The following is an 18028-nucleotide window of genomic DNA, read 5'->3' on the forward strand; positions in this document are numbered from 1 at the left end:
GATGTGGGGACAGAGTGACTTGGGGACACAGTGACGTGGACATAGGGACATGGGAACACAGGGACACACAGACATGGGGATGCAGTGATGGGGGGACATGGGGACACATGGGCTTGGGGACAGGTGATGCGGGGGCATGGGGGCATGCAGACATGGGGACATGGTGACATAGGGACAAGGGGACACATGGTCAGGGGACACACAGACATTGAGACAAACAGGTATGGGCACACACAGACGCGGGGACACAGGGGCATGGGGACATGGGTACTCAGTGACACGGTGACACCTCCCAAGCCAAGCCAACAGCACTGTCCCTGCCCCGTCCCCCGCACGGTGCCATTCTGGAACCCGTCCTGGTGCCAGGGTGACAGCGCCTGGGTGACACGGTGGCACAGGGTTGTGGCCATGCTGCGGCTCCTGGTGGCCAGTGCCCGCGTCCCCGAGGCCACCGGCACCGGGCCTGGCGTTCATGTGTCCGCGCGCTTCCGAGGTACCGCTGGGGACGGGGCGGGGACAACACAGTCACCGTCCGCGTGCATGGGGACAGTGCCAGCCATCCCCCCGCACCACGATGTCCCCACCCTGCGGTGCCACCACCCTCCGTCCCGTCCCCATCAGGTGTCCCCAGGAGCACCCGGGTGTTGCCGGCGGAGCGCAGCCCCACCTGGAACGAGGTGAGGTGACCCCGGGGTGGCCCACGGTGGCACGGGAACACTCGTGTCACCCCACTGACCCCTTGTCACCCCCAGACGCTGGCATGGCCACTGGGCACGTGTCCCCTGCGCCCCACGGACACCCTGACCCTGCGCCTCCGGCGCTGGGGACAACCAGCGCCCCAGGGGTGAGTAGCACCATGTGGGGGCGTCTGTCCCCAGTGTCACCGCCCTCACCATGTGCCCCTGTCCCCGCAGAGTCCTGGGTGCTGCCACAGTGTCACTGGAGCAGTTGGTGGCCAACCCTGGGCTGCCACTGTCCCTCAGCCATATGCCACTGCTGGACCCTCGGGGACAGCCCACGGGGGTGAGCACCCCCCTGCAACCCCCGGCAGCACCCTTGGGTGCCACCGGGCACAGCCTGGGGTGTCACCTGTCCCTTCGCAGTGCACCGTCACCCTCCGCTGCTCCTACGTCCCACACGGCACGGATGGGGACGTCACGGTCCCCTTGCAAGGACAGGTGCCACCACGGGCAGTGTCACCAGGGCCACCCCAACGCCCCAACAAGCCCCCGGCGAGGAGGAAAGAGGATTTCCAGGTATGGCACCCATGGGTGCAGTGTCACCCGGAGGTGACGTCCCATCCGTGGTGGCCACCACGTCACCGCCTGTCCCACAGGTGCGGGTGAGGGTCATCGAGGGCCACCAGCTCCAGGGCAATGACATCAAGCCGGTGGTGACAGTCCTCATCGGCCAGAAGCGCTTCAGGACCAGGATCCAGACAGGGAACAACCCCTACTACAACGAGGTGGCACCGGGGAGGGGACACGGGGACCCGCCGGCATCCCCTCGCTCCACCCTCACCTCCTTTTGCCCATTTCTAGGTGTTCTGGCAAAATTTCCGCCGGACGCCCGCCCAGCTGGCAGCCGAGCTGATTGTCTTCCAGGTCAGGGGGTTCGGTGGCACCGATGGGGACAGGGACAGCAGGGTGGCTGCTGATGCCGTGTCCCCAACTTGTCACAGGTGCTGGACTCCCGGGCCACCCGCGCCAAAGCCCTCATCGGCATCTTCCAGGTGGGGACGGTGACTTGGGGACGCGGCGTCACCGCGCGGCTCGGCCACCCTCACCCCCTTTGCCCCCCCGCAGCTGGACATCGGCACCGTCTACCATGCACCAGGTAGGCGAGAGGCTCGGGGTGACACGGCGGTGACATCGGGTGACACCGGGGTGTCCCCCTGCGCCAGGACGCAGCTTGAGCTGGAAGTGGCTGAGCCTGCAGCACCCCCAGCACCCCGAAACCGGCTCCCGCGGGTACCTGCGCGTCAGCCTGGCCGTGCTCCGCGCCGGCGAGACGGCACCGGTGAGAACCCCCGCGCTCCACCTCCCCGGCACCCCAAAAATTATATGGCGGGGGCCCCATTTTTCTACAACCCCCGCAAGGAGGAGGAGGCGCCGGCGGGGGACGAGGACGTCGAAGCCAACCTGCTGCGGCCATCGCCGTGTGTCGCCACGCTGCAGCTGCGCGTCTACCGCGCCGAGGACCTGCCGCAGGGTGGGACACCCCAAAACTCCCCCTCTTTTTTTTTTTTTTGGGGGGGGGAATGGATTTAGGGGACCCCCCCACCCACCTCTCGCCATCCCCACTGCAGCGGAGCCACCTCGGTTACCGGTCGGCGGCAAGAGGGGCTTCGTGGCGGCGGCGGTGCGGGTGTGCTTTGCCGGCAGGACGGTGGGTGCCGGGTAGATTTTGGGGTGGGGGGGGGGGGGGTGTCAGATTTGGGGGTGTCAAGGTGGGGAGCTCACGGCTCTGCCCATCGCAGCTCTGCACCCGGGTGATGCCCCCCGACGCCAACCCGGCGTGGAACGAGGTTTTCTTCTTCCCCCTGCGGGTGAGGCGCCCCCCAAAAAATCCCGCACCCCTTCCCCAAAGCGGGGGCACCCCCAAAATGGGGGAGGGGCGCCCCCATTTCAACACCCCCCCTTTTTGTTCGCCTCTCCGCAGCTGCCCCCCATCTGCGATGAGATCCAGCTGGCCATCCTCAGCGGGTACATAAAGACCCCCCAAAAGGTCTTGGGAACACCTCTATTTTTGGTGGACCTCTCCATTTTTTAGGGGACCCCCCCTCCTTTCCGTACCCCCCCTAGGTCCCGCAGCAGCAAAGTCCTGGGCACCGCCACCCTCCGCCTCTCCCAAATCTCCTCCGCTGGTGCTGAGCTGGAGGGTGAGCAGGGGCCACCCTTGGGTGGGTGGGGGTCCCCAGCACCCAGACCCCCCCCCCAGCACCCACTGAACCCCCTTTTTCACCCACAGAGGGGACCCCTGGGTTCTTACCCTGCTTCGGACCCAGTTTCCTCCCCTTCTACGGTCCCCGCTCGGATCCTGCCAGGACATCCAGCACCGTGAGCGGGTGACAGAGGGGACAGCGCCCGTTTTTTTTTTGGGGGGGAGACACCCCAAATCACCCCCCCACCCCTTATGTGACAGGACGCCGGGTTGGCTTATCGTGGCCGGGTGCTGCTGGAGCTCAGCACCCACATGGGGACACCGGACGGGCGCCAGCGCGGCGCCATCGCCCCCGAGGACGTCACCCGGGTGCAGGTGACACAGCGCGATGACACCCCCGCCGTCTTTAATTCTTATTTTTAAACACAATTTGGGGGTCTTTTTTTGTCACAGCGTCACTTGCCCCGATGCCGCCGCTTCGGGCTCTGCGGCGTCTTTTATTCGGCCACCATGGTGCCACCCGGCCCCGAGCTCCTGCGCTTCGAGCTCAGCTTGGGCCACTATGGGGACACCAGCGATGTCACCTGCAAGCCCACGGCCTCTGTCACCCCGCACTGTTGTCCCCTCTTTGACGGTGAGTGGGATGTTGGGACAGGGACACAGTGGGTGGCACCGTGCGGTGTCCCACGGGACGCTCCGGGTCCAGGGAACCGCTACCACTACCTGCCGTGGTACGGTGACAAGCCGGTGGCAGCTGTCACCTCGTGCTGGGAGGACGCTGGTGACCGATGGGACACCCTGAACCTCCTGCGGAGCGTGTGCCGGCGGCTGGTGAGCACCCATGGGTGACAGCGGGGCGGGGGGTGACACCCCCTGGCTGGGCTGGGGCGGTTTGGGGACGTTTTTTATGTAGGGGGACAACGTGGCGGAGCTGAGGGACGCGCGTGGGGACACCCGAGGGGACATCGGCAGGAGGCTGCTGCGCCAGCTGGTGCAGGACTGCAGGTGGGGATGGGGGATTTTGGGGAGGAAAGGGGAATTTGGGGGGGGGGCATGGGATGATTGGGGGGAAATGGGGAATTTGGGGGGAAATGGGATAATTGGGGGAAATGGGGTTTTTTTGGGAAATGGGGAATTTGGGGGGGGGAAATGGGACAATTGGGAGGAGAAATGGGGAATTTGGGGAGAAATGGGGAATTTGGGAGGAGAAATGGGGAATTTGCGGGGAAATGGGATAATTGAGGGAAATGGGATAATTGGGAGAAATGGGTTTTTTGGGAAAATGGGGAATTTGGGGGGGGGAAATGGGACAATTGGGAGGAGAAATGGGGAATTTGGGGGGAAATGGGATAATTGGGGGAAATGGTTTTTTTGGGGAAATGGGGAATTTGGAGGGGGAAATGGGACAATTGGGAGGAGAAATGGGGAATTTGGGGGGAAATGGGATAATTGGGGGAAATGTTTTTTTTGGGGAAATGGGGAATTTGGAGGGGGAAATGGGAGAATTGGGAGGAAAAAATGGGGAATTTGGGGGGAAATGGGGAATTTGGGAGGAGAAATGGGGAATTTGGGGGGAAATGGGATAATTGGGGGAAATGGGTTTTTTGGGGAAATGGGGAATTTGGGGGGGGAAATGGGAGAATTGGGAGGAAAAAATGGGGAATTTGGGGGTAATGGGGAATTTGGGAGGAGAAATGGGGAATTTGGGGGGATATGGGATAATTGGGGGAAATGGGTTTTTTGGGGGAAATGGGGAATTTGGGGGGGAAATGGGACAACTGGGAGGAGAAATGGGGAATTTGGGGAGAAATGGGGAATTTGGGAGGAGAAATGAGGAATTTGGGGGGAAATGGGATAATTGGGGGAAATGGGTTTTTTTGGGAAATGGGGAATTTGGGGGGGGGAAATGGGAGAATTGGGAGGAAAAAATGGGGAATTTGGGGGTAATGGGGAATTTGGGAGGAGAAATGGGGAATTTGGAGGGGGAAATGGGAAAATTGGGAGGAAAAAATGGGGAATTTGGGGGGAAATGGGGAATTTGGGAGGAGAAATGGGGAATTTTGGGGGAAATGGGGAATTTGGAGGGGGAAATGGGAAAACTGGGAGGAAAAAATGGGGAATTTGGGGGAAATGGGATAATTGGGGGAAATGGGGTTTTGGGGGGGAATGGGGAATTTGGAGGGGAGAAGTGGGGGATTTTTTTGGGGAAATGGGACTTTTGGTGGGGAATGGGGAATTTGAGGGGGGAAAAGGGGCATTTCTAGGGGGAAACAGGACATTTTGAGGGGAGAAATGGGGCATTTTGGGGAGAAAATGTGACATTTTGCATAAAAAATGGAGCATTTTGGGGGGGAAAAGGGGCATTTTGGGGGAGAAATGTGGCCTTTTGGGGGGAAAATGGGGCATTTTGGGGGAGAAATGGGGCATTTTGGGGGGAAGAGGGGCATTTTGGAGGGGAAACGGGGAATTTTGGGGGGTAAACGGGGTATTTTGGGGGGAAACCGGGGCAATGTGTGGGGGGCTGTTTGCAGGCAGGCGCTGGCGCGGCTGGAGGAGCAGCCGACCCCCACGGCGCTGGACGCCCACCTGCGCGCCGTGCGGCTGCACCTGCTGCGGCACGTGGCGGCAACCGCGGCCGAGCCCCCGCGGGCCGGCTGGGACACCCTGCTGCCCACGGCCGAGGGCTGGCTGAGGAGGGTGACGGCGCTGGCCGTGGAGGTGGGACATCCCTGGGGCCAGTATGGCCAGGATGGGGTGACATGGGGGACATCGCTGGGACGAGTTGTGGCCGGGATGGGGCGACATGGGGGACATCGCTGGGACGAGTTGTGGCCGGGATGGGGCGACATGGGGGACATCGCTGGGACGAGTCATGGCCGGGATGGGGCGACATGGGGGACATCGCTGGGACGAGTCGTGGCCGGTCTCAGCCAGGATGGCATGATGTGGGGGACATCGCTGTGATAAGTTGTGGTTGGGATGGGGTGACATGGGGGACATCACTGGGACGAGTTGTGGCCAGGATGGGGTGACATGGGGGACATCGCTGGGACGAGTTGTGGCCAGGATGAGGTTACATGGGGGACATCGCTGTGATGAGTTGTGGCTGGGATGGAGTTATATGGGGGACATCACTGTGATGAGTTGTGGCTGGGATGGGGTGACATGGGGGACATCGCTGGGACAAGTTGTGGCTGGGATGGGATGACATGGGGGACATCGCTGTGATGAGTTGTGGCCGGTCTCAGCCTGCCGGGCTCTCTCTCTCTCTCTCTCTCTCTCTGTGTCTCTGTCCCCACAGCCACAGGCCGGTGTCCCCGACGTGCTGCTGTGGCTGCTGCGGGGGGACCGGCGCGTGGCCTGTGCCCGTGTCCCCGCGCCCGATATCATGTTCTCGCCGAGCGGCCCCGGCGCCTGCGGGAGGTTCTGCGGCCGCATCCAGACCCTCTTCCTGGTGGTGGGCACCCCATGTCCCCTCCCTGTCGCCCCGGTGTCTCCTCCATGTCCCTTCCACATCCCCTTCATATCCCCTCAATATCTCCTCCATATCCCTTCCACATCCCCTTTATGTCCCCTCCATGTCCCCTGTGTCCCCTCCATGCCCCTACTAGACTGTCTCCATGTCTACTTCATGTCCCCCTCCACGTCTCCTTTGTGTCCCCCCATGTCCCCTCCACATCTCCTCCGTGTCCCCTCCATGTCCTCTCTGTGTCCCCTCTATATCCCTCCTAGATCTTCTCCATCTCTGCTCCGTGTTCCCCTCCATGTCCCCTTTGTGCCCCCCCATGTCCCCTCTGTGTCCACTCTACATCTCCATGTCCCCTCTATGTCTCCTTTGGGTCCACTTATGTCCCCTCCATGTCCCCCTTGTGTTCTCTCCACATCCCCTCCGTGTCCCCTCCATGTCCCCCCTAGACCTTCTGCATATCTCCCCCACATCCCCTCCATGTCCCCACAATGTTCCCTCCATGTCGCCTTTGTGTCACCCCGTGTCCCCTCCACATCTCCTCCATGACCCCTCAGTGTCCCTCCTAGACCTTCTCCATATCTGCTCCATGTCCCCCTGTGCTCTCTCCACATCTCCGCATCCCCTCTGTGTCCCCTCCATGTCCTCCCTAGACCTTTTCCACATCTCCCCTGTATCCCCCCATGTCCCCTCTCTGTCCCCGCTGTGTCCCCACCGCGCAGGGCTCCGGTGACATCCGTGCCCAGCTCCGGCTCCGGCTCTGGCTGGGACGCGTGGCCAACAGCGGTGACCTGTCCCAGCACCTTGAGGGGACCCTGCACGTCTACGCCGAGACGGTGCGCCCTCGGCCGGGGGGGGTGACACCACCCCAGGGTGTCCCCAAGCCCCCCTCGACACCCCCCGTGTCCCCTCCCAGTATGAAAACCAGACCAAGCTGCTGGGCAAGTGGGGTCCCCGGGGGCTGCTGGGGTGCCCCTGCTTCTCGGACAGCGCCGGCAAAGCGGGGCTCCCCCGCCACCGCATCCGTCCCCCCCGCGGCTGGCGCTGGGACGGGCCCTGGACCGTGGAGCCGCAGCGCCGGTGAGTCCCGCGGCACGGGTGGTGACACCCCGGGGGACGTCGGGGAGGGTGACACCGGTGGTTTTGTCCCCAAGGCTGCTGCTGGACGCGGAGACCAACGTGGGCGAGGTGCTGGAGGAGGTCTATGAGAACGAGAGCCGCCAGCGCGGTGGCGAGTGGGCACCCGCGGCCGTGACCAGCACAGACGTCGTGAGCGGGCGGCGACACGGGGGACACCAACGGTGGGGTGACACGAGCACGTCGGGGCTCAGCGCTCACCCGCTTTTGCAGAGCGGCGCGGCGGTGCCACCAAAGGAAGAGGTGGCGTGTCCCCAAGGTTGGCACATCGCCGACGACTGGCACGTGGATGCGACGGGGGCCGTGGATGAGGCGGGTGAGTGGGTGTCCCCACCCTTGGGGAGGTGGGTGGTGGCATTGCCGGTGACAAGGACACGCGGGTGCCGCAGGGTGGGAGTACGGGGCGAGCGTGGGTGCCGGCGGTGTCCCCCCGGCGTGGCACAGCACCGAGAAGACGTACCACACGCTGCGGCGCCGGCGCTGGCTGCGCACCCGCCGCAGAGACCCCGGCACGCAGGGACCCGAGCAGGATGTGGTGACCTTCCTACGGCTGGTTGGGACGGTGGGGACGGGGACGGGGCAGCGAGGAGGGGGACATCAGGGGCGGGGATTGCAGGGACGGGCTGGCAGGGATGGGGACATCGGGGATGGGGGTGACAGGGACAGGGGTGACAAGGATGGAGTGGCAGGGATGGGGGTGGCATGACTGGGGTGACAGGGGTGAGGGTGGCAGAGATGGGGACATCAGGGATGGCGGTGACAGGGGTGACAAGAATGGGGTGGCAGGGATGGGGACAGCAGGGACAAGGGTGACAAGGATGGGGTGGCAGGGATGGGGATGACAGGGACAGGGGTGACAAGGATGGAGTGGCAGGGATGGGGGTGGCATGACTGGGGCGACAGGGATAGAGGTGGCAGAGATGGGGACATCAGGGATGGGGGTGACAGGGGTGACAAGGATGGGGTGGTGGGGATGGGAGTGACAGGATGGAGACGGCAGGGATGGGGACATCAGGGATGGGGACATCAGGGATGGGGGTGGCAGGGATGGGAGCGACAAGATGGGGGTGACGCAGATGGGGTGGCAGGGACGGGGTGGGAGGGACAGTGGTGGGAGTGCCCTGGTGTGAGCAGCCCTGTCCATCCCCACGTGCCACCCCACGCTGTCCCCTGTGTCCCCACAGCACAGCCCCGATGCGGCGGCGGGGACCGAGACCTGGGAATACGGGTCCCTCTGGGGCTCCCGCTTCCACCTGCAGCCCCGGCTGGGTGACGTGTGCCGGCGGCGCTGCTGGCACCGCACCATGGTGCCCACCCAGCCCGGGGCCAGGGCGGCCCTGTTCCTGCTGGAGGGGACCTCGGTACGAGAGAACGGGGGGAACTGGGGCAACTGGGGCAACTGGGGCTGGGGATGGAGGGTGGGGCGTGGGGAGGGACGGAGGACAGAGGGATGGAGGGACAGAGGGACAGAGACTCTGCTCCCCAGGAACAAGCGCCGGGACCAGAGGAACCGGCCTCAAGTTGCGCCAGGGGAGGTCGAGGTTGGATGAGGGGAACAATTTCTTCCCCAAAGGGCTGTGGGGCATTGGAACAGGCTGCCCAGGGCAGTGCTGGAGTCACCATCCCTGGAGGGGTTGGACAGACGGAGATGAGGTTCTCAGGACATGGGGCAGTGCCAGGGGTGGAGGAACGGGTGGACTCGATGAGCTCGAGGGGCTTTTCCAACCGAAATGATTCTGTGAGGGGACAGAGGGACGGATGAAGGGACAGAGAGATGCAGGGAAGAAGGGATGGAGAGGTGGAGGGATGGATGGATGGGTGAGGGATGAAGGGACAGAGGGACGAGGAGACGGATGGAATGATGTGGAGACAGAGCGATGCTGGGGCAGTAGGACATGGGATGACAGCAGGACGCAGGGCCAGGGGACAGCAGGGACAAGGGGACACATCGCCACACCCCGCAGAGCAAAGAGGATGTGACCGAGGATGACGAGACGCCTGCGGCTGAGTGTCCAGCGCGGGGCTCATCCCGGACCCCCCCCAAGCAGCCCATGCCCCTCATCCTCTGCACCTTCCAGCGTGAGACCCGGGGACAGGGCGGGGGGACACAGTGACAAGCCGGCGGGGTCCCAGCCCCCCCTGCCACCCCCTGTCCCTCCCGCAGGACCCAACTTCTTCCAGCTCCGCTGCTACATCTTCCAGGCGCTGGAGCTGGCACCCCGTGCCACCAAAACCACCGCAGGTGGGACACCTCCCAAAAAGACCCCTGTCCCCCCACCCCGGTGGGCAGCCCGGGGTGCTGAGGGTGTCCCTGTCCCCCAGACCCCGTCGCCCACGTCTCCTTCGTGTACGTCAGCCAGCGCACCCGGGTGCTGCCCGGCACCCTGGACCCGCTCTGGGACCAGACGCTGCTTTTCCAGCGGGTGCTGCTGTACGGGGACCCCCGGGGGGTCCGGGACGAGCCCCCCATGGTGGTGGTGGAGGTTTTCGACCAGGACGGAGGGGTACGGCACCCATGGCCGGGGGGGCACCCATGGGTGGGGGCAGCACCCGTGCCCAAGTGATGCGTTGCAGGGTGCTGGCGCTTTCCTGGGGAGGAGCGTGTGCGCCCCACAAGTTTGGCTGGACATGGGGCAGCGGAAGCCCCCCCGGCTGCAGCGGTACCCACTAGGGGGGCCGGGGGGGCCGGCCGGGGAGCTGCTGGCGGCCTTTGAGCTGCTGCATGACACCGAGGTGAGGGGCTGGGCGGGGGGGATAGGGGGCACAGGGGATGGGAGCCCATCATCGTCATCATCATCATCATCATCCTTGGCAGGATGGGGCCCTGGCACAGGTGACCCCCCCACCATGGAGGGAGGGGGTTTTCAGTGTCCCCCAGGGCATCCGGCCACTCCTGCGGCTGGTGGCACTGGAGGTGAGACCCTGGTGGGGACAGGGATGGGGAACAGGCTGGGGACAGGGACAGGGACAGGGACAGGGATGAAGAAGGGGATGGGATGGGGACAAGGACAGGGAGAGGGATGAGGACAGAAGTGGCTGGGGACAAGGATGTGGAGTGGAACAGGGATAAGGACAAGAGGGACAAAGTTGGGAGGGGGAAAGGGTTGGGATGGGGACAGGGATGGGACAGGGATGAAGGTGGGATGGGGTCGAGGTCCGAGATGGAGAATGGAGGGGAACAGGCTGGGGACAGGGACAGGGTCAGAGACAGTGATGAAGGTCCTGGGGACGGGATGGGGACAGGCACAGGGATGGGGACAAGGTCCGAAATGGAGAACGGAGGGGAACAGGCTGGGGACAGGGACAGTGATGAAGGTCCTAGGGATGGGATGGGGACAGCACAGGGATGGGGACAAGGATAAAGCCAGGCCAGGGATGAGGTCAGGGATGGAGACAGGACAGGGACAAGGACAGGGATGACAACGGGGACAGACCCAAAGGGACGAACCCAAGATGAGGATGGGATGGAGCTGGAGATGGGGACAGGGACGGGGATGGGGACAGTGACAGCCACCCCCAGCATCCCCCAGGCATGCAGCCCACCCGCGGTCACCCCAGCGCACCCGGGGGGGTGACAGCCACCGGTGTCCCCCCAGGTGCTGGCGTGGGGGCTGCGGGGGCTGCGAGGCAGCGTGCGGGCGCCCAGCCTGGAGCTGCATTGTGGGGGGCAGACCCTGCGCACCCCCCCAATCCTCAACCTGCCCGCCAACCCCAACTTCCCCATCAACGCCTTCCTGCTGCCGCTGGTGAGGATGGGGAGGGGGAGCACCCCACCCACGGGTGCTGGCACCCCAGGGTGATGACTTGGCTCACCCCCCCCAGCATTTACCGGCGGAGGAGGAGTACGTGCCCCCCATCTGGCTGCGGGTGCTGGACACGCGAGAGTTCGGGTACCGGCCCATGGTGGGACAGGCCTGCGTGCGGGGGCTGGGCCGGTATTACTGGCTGCCCCCCGGCCAGGGGAAGACCCATCCTGGCCCCGCAACCCCCTCCTCTGGCTCTGGTAATGGCTCTGCCCAGCCCTGGTACCTGCTGCCCAGCCCTGGTACCTGCTGCCCATCCCTGTCCCATCCCTGGCACCCCCTGTCCCATCCCTGCCCCATCTCTGGTACCTCCTGCCCCATCCCTGTCCCATCCCTGGCACCCCCTGTCCCATCCCTGCCCCATCCCTGCCCCATCTCTGGTACCTCCTGTCCCATCCCTGACTCATCTCTGGTACCTCCTGTCCCATCCCTGACCCATCTCTGGTACCTCCTGCCCCATCCCTGTCCCATCCCTGGTACCCCCTCTCCCATCCCTGCCCCATCTCTGGTACCTCCTGCCCCATCCCTGTCCCATCCCTGGCACCCCCTGTCCCATCCCTGCCCCATCCCTGCCCCATCTCTGGTACCTCCTGTCCCATCCCTGCCCCATCTCTGGTACCTCCTGCCCCATCCTGTCCCATCTCTGGTACCCCCTGTCCCATCCCTGTCCCATCCCTGCCCCATGTCTGGTACCTCCTGCCCCATCCCTGTCCCATCCCTGGCACCCCCTGCCCCATCCCTGCCCCATCTCTGGTACCTCCTGTCCCATCCCTGACTCATCTCTGGTACCTCCTGCCCCATCCCTGGTACCTCGTGCTCCATCCTTGGTACTTCCTGCCCCATCCTGGTACCTGCTGCTCCATCCCTGGTACCCTCTGCCCATCCCTGGTACCTGCTGCCCATCCCTGGTACCCTCTGCCCATCCCTGGTACCTCCTGCTCCATGCTTGGTACCTCCTGCCCATCCCTGGTACCTCCTGCCCCACCCTGGTACCTCCTGCCCCATCCCTGCCCCATCCAGGTACCTCCTGCCCATCCCTGGCACCCCCTGCCCATCTCTGGTACCTCCTGCCCCACCTCTGCCCATCCCTGGTACACCCTGTCCCATCCTGGTACACCCCATCCATCCCTGGTACCCCCTGTCCATTCCTGCCCCACCTCTGACACCCCGTGCCCGTCTCTGTTACCTCCTGCCCCATCTCTGCCCATCCCTGGCACCCCCTGCCCATCCCCGCCCCCTCCGGGATGGTTTATTTGCCGCTCTGCCCCCGCAGCCGCTCTCTGGGGTAGGATACGGCAGGTGAGTCCCCTGGCACCCCGCGCCCCCCTCGGCACCGCTGGGGTCCCCAGTGCCTCAGCTTCCCCGAGCTGTCCCCTTTGTCCCTGCAGATGCTGCCCAGGATTGCTGCCGAGGGGGCTGGGGACAAGGTGGGCACAGTGACGGGGTCACCAGGGCCACCGGGGCCACCTGTCCCCACCTCACCCTGCTCCCCACCAGGCCGCAGAGGAGGAGGAGGAGGAAGATGAGGATGAGGACGACTGGTGGAGCAAATTCTACGCGGCCATGGGGGACAAGGCGAAGAGCCAGAGGCAGACTGGCAGGGACAGACTGAAGGTCTGGTGACAGGGGACAGGGATGGGGACGAGCTCGGGGGTGGGACAGGGATGGAGATGGGGACAAGAATGAAACAAAATTGGGACAGGGATGGTTGGGAATGAGGGCACAGGAGGGGAGAGGGATGAAGATGGGATAGGGGTGAGGTCAGGGATGGGGATTGGGAGGGGACAGGGATGGGGACAGGGATGAAAATGGGCTGGGGACAGGGTCAGGGATGGAAATTGGGAGAGGAACAGGCTGGGGATGGGGACAGGGATGAAGAAGGGGATGGGATGGGGACAAGGACAGGACTGAAGATGAGATGGGAAAAGGGATGAGGATGGGATGGGGACAAGCCTGAAGATGAGATGGGGACAAGGATGAGGATGAGACGGGGACAGGGATGAAGACGGGATGGGGACAGGGATGAAGACGGGCACAGGGACGTGATGGGGAGAAGCACCAAGATGGGGCTGGGGACAGGGATGGGGACATAGGGCCAAGGGGCCAAGGGCAGAACCCACTCCCCAGATCTACAGCTGCGAGCTGGAGGCGTTGCCCGAATTCGAGGGGCTGCAGGATTTCTGCCAGACCTTCCCCCTCTACCTGCCGGGGGGTCACTCCACAGGGGACGACGACCCCGTGGGCGAGTTCAAGGTGGGCGACACCCCCCAGGGGACACCCCAGCACCGGGGTGGGGACGCCCAGGGGTGCACAGCCGGGCGGCTCTCGCAGGGGCTTTTCTGCATCTACCCCCTGCCCGAGGACCCCGCCGTGTCCCCCCCGCCCCGACATTTCCAGCAGCTGCCCCCCAGCCAACCCCAAAAGTGCCTGGTGAGGGTCTACGTGGTCCGGGCCTTCGATCTGCCCCCTAAGGACAGGAACAGGCTGGTAAGGCCACCCATGGGTGCTGGGCAGGGTGACCTGTCCCCCTGCCTCGTGTCACCCTGAGTGTCCCCCCCCGCTGGCAGTGTGACCCCTACGTGTGCATCTCGCTGGGGAAGAAGAAGCTGGGCCAGCGGGACCAGTACGTGCCCAACACCCTGGAGCCCGTTTTTGGCAGGTATGGCCAGGGCGGGTGGCCCGGTGGCACCGTCACCCGTGGGTGGCACCAGGATGGGGGGGCCCATTCCCCATGTCAGCGTGTCCCCGTGCCAGCCTGTCCCTGTGCCACCATGTCCCTGTGCCACTGGAACCCTGTGCCACCAGGTCCTCGTGCCACCAGGTCCTCATGCCATCAGGTGCCACACCAGCAGGTCCCCATGTCACCAAGTGCCCACACTATCAGGTCCCTATTCCCCACACCAGAAGGTTCCTGAGCCTCCAGGTCCCCAATTCCTCTGCCACCATGTCCCCATGCCAGAATGTGCCCATGCCACCAGGTCGCCATACCCTGTGCTGGAGCATCCTTGTGCCACCATGTCCCCATTCCCCATGTCACCAGGTCCCCATGCCACCAGATGCCCCATTCCCAACATCTGCAGATCCCTGTGCCACCACGTCCCCGTTCCCCACATCACCAGGTCCCCATGCCACCAGGTCCCTGTGCCACCACATCCCCATTCCCCATGCTGGTGGGTTCCCATGCCACCATGTCCTCATGCCACCAAGTCCCTGTGCCACCAAGTCCCCATGCCCACGTGTCCCCACTCCCTGTGCCAGCGGGTGCCACCAGCATGTCCCCGGGGCTGATGGCACCCCCTGCCAGGCTGTTCGAGGTGACGGGGACCATCCCGCTGGAGAAGGACCTGCGGGTGACACTGCTGGACTACGACGTGGTGCCACCGGACCAGGAGATCGGCACCACCACCATCGACCTGGAGAACCGCCTGCTGTCCCGCTACCGCGCCAACTGCGGGCTGGCGGCCCGCTACCGCACGTGGGTGTCACCGGGGCGGGGGGGACACTGCGGGGGCTTGGGGACATCAGGGTGCAGGGGCCTGAGCACAGGAGCGGGCGTGGGGATAGGCACGGGGTGGTAGGGACAAGGTGATGGGGACAAGGATGGGGACAGGGTGATGGGGACAGGATGGGGACATGGGTGGGCACAAGGAGATGGGATGGGGACAGGACGGGGACAATGGGATGGAGACAGGGAGGGGGAAGGCACAGGGGAATGGGGGCGGCACGGGTGATGGGGACAGGATGGGGACAGGGTGATGGGGACAGGATGGGGACAGGGAGATGGGGACAGGGACATGGAGAAAGGGTGGGGACAGGGATGGGGACAGGGATGGGGACATGGACATGGGCACAGAGAGATGGGGACAGGGAGGTGGAGATGGGGGTACCTGAGGGTGGGGACAGGGATGGGGACAGGGACATGGGGACAGGGACATGGGGACAGGAGGGGCACAGGAATGAGGACAGGGAGATGGAGACAGGGTGGGGACTGGGATGTGGGCACAGAGGGGACCCATAAGGGTGGGCATGGGGACACTGGGACAGAGAGATGGGGACAGGGACCTGGGGACGGAGGGGACACAAGAAGATGAGATTGGCGCAGGGATGAAGACCGAGTTACGGGGTTGGCACATGCAAGGGGCACAGGGGGGTGACAGCCAGGGAGGGGACACCCAGGAGGGTCCCCAGCCCACCCGCTGTCCCCACAGCACCGGCCCCGGGTGCTGGAGGGACCAACTCCCCCCCAGCCGCATCCTGGAGCATTTTGCCCACACCCGGGGACTCCCGGCACCCGAGTTCAGCGCTGAGGGTACCGCTGTCACCTTCGGGGACCAAACCATCCTCCTCAGCCAGTTCGGTGGGTGGGGGTGCGGGTGGGGACACGGGGGGGGCCCGATCCTGTCCCCTGGTGTGATGGCTCAGCCTTGCAGAGAGCTACCCCCCCGTGCACCAGCACCCAGGGCCACCCCGCGAGCGCCTGGCCCTGCACGTACTCCACCGTTGTCACCTTGTCCCGGAGCACCTGGAGACCCGCAGCCTCTACAACAGCACCCAGCCCGGGATGGAGCAGGTGGGGACGGGGATGGAGTGTTGGGGACCTTGGGTTGATGGGGACACAGTCAGGGAGGGACCCCAGGGTGATGGGAACCTTGGGGTATAAGGGGATGCCAGGGGACAATGGGGATCTTGGGGTGACATTGGCCCTGGGAATGGGTGATGGGGACCCCAAGGCAATGGGGACCTTGGGGTATAAGGGGATGCTGGGAACAATAGGGACCTTGGGGTGACAGGGACTCTGGGGTACATGGGGAGGCCAGGGGGACAACAGGGACCTTGGGGTGACATTGACCCTGGGGATGGGTGACGGTGACCCAAGGGTGATGGGGACCCCAGAGTGACAAGAACCCCAGGGTGACAAGGACCCCAGAGCAGGGAGGGATGCTGGGGGTAGAGGGAGGGATGGGGACCCCAGGGGTGATGGGGACCCCAGGGGTGATGGGGACACCCAGGGACAGGGGTGACACTGGTGTGGGGACAAGGGGTGACAGACCCAGCCCCCCCCCGCAGGGCAAGGTGCAGATGTGGGTCGACGTCTTCCCCAGCAGCCTGGGGAGCCCCGGCCCCCCCGTCGACATCACCCCCCGCAAACCACAGAGGTGAGCGCCCAGCCGGGCCCCGCGGGAGGGACGGGGACATCCCGGGGTGGAGAAGGTGACACATCCTTGTGTCCCCCTGAGGTACGAGCTGCGCTGCGTGGTCTGGAACACGCGGGACGTCGACATGGGGGACGTCAACCTGATCGGGCAGCAGATGAGCGACATCTATGTCATGGGGTGAGCCGAGGCCACCGTTGCGCGTCCACCACAAGGAGGAGGTGACAGCAGCGCTGGGGACACGGGTGACAGCAGCGTCCCCTCCCGCAGGTGGCTGGACGGGCTGGAGGAGCAGCGGCAGAGGACGGACATCCATTACCGCTCGCTGCAGGGCGACGGGGCCTTCAACTGGCGTTTCGTCTTCTCCTTCCAGTGCCTGGCGGCCGAGGAGCTCTGCGTCCTGCCCCGCAAGGTGAGGGACACCCTGGGGCGTGGGTGTCAGGGTGGGGGGGGACACAGGGGACAAAGGTCACACCCCCATTTTCCCCCCAGGAGCATTTCTGGAGCCTGGACCCCACAGTGCGGAAGGTGCCCCCCAAACTCATCCTCCAAGTGTGGGACAACGACAAGTTTTCGGCTGATGATTTTTTGGGTGAGACACTGTCTCCCCGCAGCGGGGTGGGGGACACCCACAGGTGACACCCACAAGGGACAGGGAGCACCCACGGGTGACACAGAGCACCCACGAGTGACACCCCGCCTCGGCTTTTCCCCGCAGGCGTCCTGGAGCTGGAGCTCTCCCGGCTGCCGCAGCCAGCCCAGCAACCCCAGAACTGCACCCCAAACCCACAGAGGACCCCGCAAAGCCCCTGGCCCTGGCGGGGGACGCGGGTCCCGTCCCAGTTCTCCCTTTTCCGGCAAAAACGGGCCAGGGGGTGGTGGCCGTGCACGGTGCAGGATGGCAACAAGCGGCGCCTCTCGGTAAGGTGGCACTGGCGCGGTTGGGGACAGTGGTGATGAGATGGGGGGGTCAGGTCCCGCACCCCATTCCCACTCCTTGCCCCACAAAAGGGCAAGCTGGAGCTGAGCCTGGAGCTGCTGACAGCGAAAGAGGCAGAAGAGCGGCCGGCGGGGAGAGGCCGCGATGAACCCAACATGTACCCCAAGCTCCTGCCGCCCGTGTGAGTCCCCACGGCACTTGGGGGGTGACAGGAGGGGTGACAGGAGGGGTGACAGGGGGTGTCTGAGCCGGGTGTCACCTGCAGGCGGCCGGAGTGGTCGTTCCTGTGGCTGCAGGCGCCGCTGCGCACCCTTCGCTACGGCATCTGGCGGCAGCACCGCGGGCGCATCAGCCTGGGGCTGGCGCTGCTGCTGCTCCTCGTGCTGCTCCTCACCTTTGTCTACGCCACCCCGGTGAGTGCTGGGGAGCGCAGCCGCCCCCCAAATCCCGCATTGCACCTGCGAACCCCCCCCGAGTCCCCCTGTGCGCCTCCTCGCAGGGGTATTTGGCCATGAAGCTGGTGAATCCGCTCGAGAGCTGGCGCTTCGGCGGGGGACAGCGTCACGCAGCCGCTCGCCCCTCAGCGTCACCTCTAATAAAGTCGCATCTCTAACGGTCAAAGCGTTGCCTGCAGCTCTCTGGGCTC

At 64.7% G+C, this 18028-nt stretch overlaps 1 protein-coding gene across 1 annotated transcript; it reads left to right on the forward strand.

The window, feature by feature from the left end:
- The first annotated feature begins 408 nt into the window (after positions 1-408).
- On the forward strand, positions 409-17995 carry FER1L5 (fer-1 like family member 5). The gene is made up of 51 exons (XM_065651639.1): positions 409-493; positions 622-677; positions 753-844; positions 915-1023; positions 1104-1256; positions 1337-1465; positions 1542-1604; positions 1682-1732; positions 1806-1836; positions 1904-2019; positions 2100-2211; positions 2309-2388; positions 2480-2548; positions 2662-2705; positions 2805-2881; positions 2971-3059; positions 3145-3258; positions 3337-3517; positions 3590-3714; positions 3797-3888; positions 5415-5601; positions 6185-6340; positions 7072-7185; positions 7266-7429; positions 7504-7802; positions 7876-8048; positions 8671-8847; positions 9451-9565; positions 9651-9728; positions 9809-9990; positions 10061-10219; positions 10302-10400; positions 11083-11232; positions 11309-11489; positions 12563-12588; positions 12678-12716; positions 12787-12903; positions 13417-13542; positions 13621-13776; positions 13857-13948; positions 14594-14764; positions 15498-15646; positions 15720-15859; positions 16357-16445; positions 16527-16622; positions 16713-16854; positions 16935-17034; positions 17161-17363; positions 17454-17563; positions 17648-17795; positions 17882-17995. The coding sequence occupies exons 1-51, from the start codon at positions 409-411 to the stop codon at positions 17993-17995; spliced, it is 6120 nt and encodes a 2039-aa protein (XP_065507711.1).
- Positions 17996-18028: the final 33 nt, after the last annotated feature.

This window comes from Caloenas nicobarica, chromosome 25 (genome assembly GCF_036013445.1).
Source record: "Caloenas nicobarica isolate bCalNic1 chromosome 25, bCalNic1.hap1, whole genome shotgun sequence".
Taxonomy (NCBI): domain Eukaryota; kingdom Metazoa; phylum Chordata; class Aves; order Columbiformes; family Columbidae; genus Caloenas; species Caloenas nicobarica.

Bases quoted from the DNA above. Each gene is read 5' to 3' on its own strand.
- FER1L5 (XM_065651639.1), top strand. From the start codon at position 409: ATGCTGCGGCTCCTGGTGGCCAGTGCCCGCGTCCCCGAGGCCACCGGC. The intron at 10,401-11,082 runs GTGAGACCCTGG...GTGTCCCCCCAG, and splicing joins TGCGGCTGGTGGCACTGGAG to GTGCTGGCGTGGGGGCTGCG. The intron at 11,233-11,308 runs GTGAGGATGGGG...CACCCCCCCCAG, and splicing joins ACGCCTTCCTGCTGCCGCTG to CATTTACCGGCGGAGGAGGA.